We start from the raw sequence: 5,313 nt of genomic DNA on the forward strand, positions 1-5,313 counted from the left end.
AGCTAAGGATCCTCCAAAAGAAAACCCAGTTGATTTTGAACCAAATATAAGAGATTTAGTGGTTTGCCAATTGGAACTAAATAAGTTAGAATTGTTGGTAGGAGCATTAAAGGAGAAAATGCATGTAGTTAATGTTGAGGGTGATACAACACATGAAGATGCAATATCTAGTTTTTTCAATGAATCACCAACCAAATAAATATTATTTATTTAATAATAAGTAATTATTTACAAGAATATATCAAATAATAATACTAATCTTAAATAATAATGATAAATAAATAATATTAAAAATACTAATATTTACAACACCAATCGTATTATTGTGACCTAAAAAATTCAAATAATAATAATAATAATAATAATAATAAAGAAAAAATAAGGAAAAAGACAAAAAAAAAATAGTAATTTTATTATTTTACTTATTAAAGACTTTCAATTGATTTATTTATTTCTAAATTCAAACCTATGATTATTTGCTACTTATTGACCATACTTCTCAATATGTATCCTGGCCAATTGGGCAACCACATATAGACTTTCTGATATATGAACAAATCCTCATCTTAATTATATTTCCACACCAATTCAATATTAATTGAAAGCTCAAAACAATCCAAAACATGAACCAAATCAGCAATATGATCAAGTCTGCATTCCAATTGGTCCAATTCCATTTCAAAAACACTCATATTTGGATATATAGCAATTGTGAAGCATGCTACTCGGAAAAGCATGGTTCATGTCAATAATAATAAAATTGACATGTTAGAGTTGAGAATTGTCTCAAGCTCCTAAGCCAGACAACTCAGACGAGGGTAATTGTGCTTATTACTACACCGATTTGAACAGTTCTAACAACCCAATTTGAGTTTCGTGCTTAAGGAAGAAAACAATAATTAATGAAAGTTTCCTCTTGCACCCTTCTTCCATTTTCGCCTCAACTTACTTGACAAATTCCCTTGTTATTCTATAAGCATTTGCATCATAATCTAATATATTTTAGGTCTTTTGAGGATAATTAGAATAATTTTTTTGTCTAAAATAATTAATTTAAAACACTTGTATTTCATGATTTTTCAAATTTTCAATAATTTTTTATATTACTTATATATTTTATTGTTTATTTTTAAAAATAAAACACCCTGGATACAATAGCAATAATAAGGAAAAATAAATAATCCCAAGAAAGAAAAAAAAATAGAGGTAAAAAAAAAAAAAAAAAACCAGGAAGATCAATAAGATCTTCTAGTGAGATTGAGAGTAAAAGGTGATGTCTCAATTCCAAGCTAAAATGTTACAGACAATTTAAAGATTTATTCTCCTACATCATAACCGATTTGAACAGGATAATCAAAACATGGCATGGTTTGAAGCACAAAAGCCCATTCGTTTGTTTACTTACCTTGGAGTCGCCTAGTAAATGCTTGCAAGGATAGAATAACCTCCTTTATCCTCTCCTTGGCGTCTTCATCGATCAAGTTGCCTTCACCATCGAACTTTGCTGGAGGTTGGAATGCTTTCAAGAAGAACTCGGGCTTATTGATGAAATGGAGATCAATATAAACACCGATCTGGCGGAGATGATATTGCGATAATCCCCCTCCAAAACCCCCTCCTGTGCTAATGATTGCAGCAGGCTTGTCAGCCCATACATTTGGTGGTCTAGAGGCCCAATCAATTGCATTCTTCAGAGGAGCTGATATAATATAATGCAGAATAGGAAAATTAGTCTGCGATTATAAGCGCAAGATACAAGTTGTATTTCGATGAAGCACATACATGAATTCTAGCGACATTCATTACCCTGAAAAATATAAGTTACATAGTGAACTAAGTTCTGTTTAAGAATGTAAACAGGTTGGCGTCAGGGAAGCTCCTCGTTCTAATCCTTGATTGTAAATTTATTCCCTATTTTAGGTATTAGGTAGGGATACAGAACATCTGTTAGAGGAATGACCGTATTTACAATCCAGAGTTTTTAAAATTTTTCCTGCTCTCGATTCAAATACCAATTATTATTCTCTTTTCTTGTCCATTTAAGGGTGGATCTCTGCAGAACTGTTTGGTTTTTTTCATTTAGAAAGGAACATATTGTCAGACATGAAATTGATTGAAAAGCACAGTAGAGATGATGCAATTAAAACTTTAAAATTCTTACGAGCTTTTTATCACAAACTTAAGCTTTTCCTAAGCTTACGTGCGGTACTTAAACAACTCAAACCATTTATCCATTTAGTAGTGATTTTAGAAAACACTTTTAATCTTTTTAACACTTAAAATCTTTTATCATTCAAGTTGGGAGTGATTTTATGAAATATTTTTAACCATTTTAATATTTTATTAATAAAAATTTTTAAATATTATAAAAGTTAGAAACGCTTCTTAAAATTACTATCAAACAAGCTCTTATCCAACAATAAAAGACATACACGTGGTCTTATGACAAAAATTAGTTTTCAAGATGAAGTTAAAAAAAAAAAAAAAAAAGTGGACAAAGAACCAAATTGTAATTTTTTGAGCTTCACTAAAGCACATATAGATATTCAATCAATTTTAATAACACTGATTAAATAAATCAAAAAACTCAAAAATTTTAAATCTTGGATGTAAATTGTGGTGTGATATATAGAAGAACTAGGCAGTGATCCCAAGACACTGACACAACCAAGTAAAGTAAGATTCTTCATTAATTCAATAAGATAATTTATAGAAAAATACTCACTCCATTTGATGCCTTTGACATGCTAATCATTAGGTTTAAGTTACTTTAAAAATTCAAACTTTATCACACCTATTATTTATACCAATGCTCCTGACAACTTTACAACCATGCGAAGATGGAACCGCGGTATCATCCTGAAATCCCTTAGACCCATCAATGGTGAATGCATTATTAATATGCAAACCAAGCGTGCAAAGATTTTTGAGTCCTCCAATATGGGGTTCAGAATATTCAATTTTACCTGAGTGCATAAATTTATGCTCTCCCACATATATTTTCTTGGTATTCGTAGCATCAACTTTCTTTTCTTTTTCATTTTTCAATTATGTTGTTGAAAAAACAATGAAAATACACGATGTGAATTTTTAAAACAGTTAATAATTGTTTTCAAAAATAAAATTTTATTTTCAATTTAATATGAAAAATAGATATCCTAGAAAAACTGTTATGCGGCTATATATATAAAAAAAATTTAAAGTAATCTTGAAAATGTTATATATATAAAAAAATAAAAAATAAAAAAGAAAAAAGAAAAGAAAAAAGAATGGAAGATAATTAAAAAATAACAAATTTTGAGAAAACTTCCGCTATCCATTTACTGAGCTAAGATCACGGAGATATGGCACCGGGAAAGCTATGGAAATTTCTTACAAAATCTTTTTCCAGCGAGTTATTAAAGAGAAATGTGAAAATATAGAAATTTACCATTTTTGCTGCCAGCCCAATCCGACAAATCTTGACGTGCAGTGATTAAAGAAAGATTCTGTTGGCAGTTCCAAAAGGATTGTTTGCTAAAAACTAGTAAATTTTGTGTAGGTTATAAAGGAAAAGCATATTCTGTCAAATATTAAATCACTTATTTTTCTTGGAAAAATATCAGCTGACTCACAAATCATTTTATAGTTAGAAATGTTTATGATATTTAAAAAAAAAATCTTCTTAGATTAAAAATAACTTTTAAAATTATTATAAAACGACATTTAGAACTTAAAATCACTTCCATAAAATGCTTTTAATATTTTTAACACTTGAAATTTTTTATTGTTTAAGTGGTAAAAATATTAAAAACGTTTTCTAAAATAACTCGTAAACACATTTTTAAAGTATGTTGTTTTTTCTCAAAATGTTTTTAATAAAAATATTTTTAAAATAATTATCTATAAAATGTTTTAATATTAGAGTTGGGTGGGTGCACACAAGTCTGGTAAACCCAACCCAATTTTGCCCAACCCAATTTTGGATAACTGTTGGAGTTGGGTGGGTGTTCAAGTAATAAGAGATCAAGGGGAATAATTTGTAAGAGTTGGAATGGTAAAAAAAACTATCCTAAAACCACCCTAATGAAAAAAAAAAAAAATGTTAAAAGAGAGATTGATTTCTCTCACTTTTACGGGAAAAAAAAGAAAAAAGAAAAAAGAAAAAAGGTGAAGGGTTTTATGTTGTGAAATATGGTGATTCTCAATTTTAGTATGATTTCATTCACAATTTGAGACAAAAAAAACGGTAACAATTTTCTTTCCGTTTCCAACCATTTCTGAGTTACCAAACAGAGCACAAAGCTAGAAATAAAAAATAAAAAATAAAAAGAGGAGCTAGTACCAGTGACAGAGTAATTGTACTCCGGCGAAGCAAAGAGAATACTGTCGGCTTCGAGAATCTTCTGGCGAAAAGCTTCCACAGCAGGCGGATACGTTCCGTCGACCTCGAGATCCGTGTTGAGCATCGGCAGCGGCGCGATGTCCACATACTCTATCTCCATACCATTGATCGCTTCCTTGGAAATCTTGATCGCTGTGGCCAAAAACACCGAATCAAAACCCTGCTCAAAGACGTAATACACAGAGTGAAAAGAATAGGGAAAGAGAGAAAACCAGAACGGATGAGGCCGCGATTGAAGGAAGCTTTGCGAAGGGAACCGCACAAAGCCGCGACTTTGATAACTGGCTTGACTTCTATGGCTGCCCCCATTTTCTCTCTCTACCTTCTCGTCTTCGTCTTCTCTTGCAGTGACAACCAGAGCAGATGAATGATGCCCGTGGATTTAACCTCAACCTCTTTCTTTTTATTTTTATTTTTTATTAAATTATGTTTTTTAATTGGCTGGGAGGGGGGAGAATCCTAAAACACCTTCAGCCTGATGGACGGTGTGGATTGAAATCCAACCAACGCATGTGCGCGCCCGAAGAAGGAAAAAACTAATATTACTTTATGCTTTCTCCCAGAAATTTGGGTGGTCCATTGGATTTTGTCACTTTAAAAAAAAAAAATCGAAAATAGTTACGAAGAATAATTGTTTTTTAAAATTATTTTTTAATATTTTATAGAACAAAAAGTATGTTTAAAAGATAAAATATTTTTAACTTGTTTTTAATATTTTTAAAAATAATTTTTATTTATAATATTTTATTTTTAATCATTTTATATCTTTATATAATTATTTTTTTAAATATTTAAAATAATTAAAAATAAGTGAAAACAATTAATAATTGTTTTTTAAAAACACCTTATTTTCTCTTTTTGATAATAAATCAGGTTTCTAATAATTAAGGTCCGATTTGGTAACAGTTTTTAATAAAAGTTTTTGAAAA

The 5,313-nt window shown here is 29.9% G+C and overlaps 1 protein-coding gene across 1 annotated transcript; it reads right to left on the bottom strand.

Annotated features, from left to right (window-relative positions):
• Positions 1–1,215: 1,215 nt before the first annotated feature.
• On the bottom strand, positions 1,216–4,756 carry LOC117928848 (NADPH:quinone oxidoreductase-like). Its single transcript, XM_034848916.1, has 3 exons — positions 4,597–4,756; positions 4,325–4,516; positions 1,216–1,699 (listed from the first exon to the last, which is right to left on the bottom strand). The coding sequence occupies exons 1-3, from the start codon at positions 4,691–4,693 to the stop codon at positions 1,398–1,400; spliced, it is 591 nt and encodes a 196-aa protein (XP_034704807.1). The 5' UTR covers positions 4,694–4,756; the 3' UTR covers positions 1,216–1,397.
• Between the last annotated feature and the right edge of the window lie 557 nt (positions 4,757–5,313).

The sequence above is a fragment of the Vitis riparia genome, chromosome 13 (genome assembly GCF_004353265.1).
Source record: "Vitis riparia cultivar Riparia Gloire de Montpellier isolate 1030 chromosome 13, EGFV_Vit.rip_1.0, whole genome shotgun sequence".
Taxonomy (NCBI): Eukaryota; Viridiplantae; Streptophyta; class Magnoliopsida; order Vitales; family Vitaceae; genus Vitis; species Vitis riparia.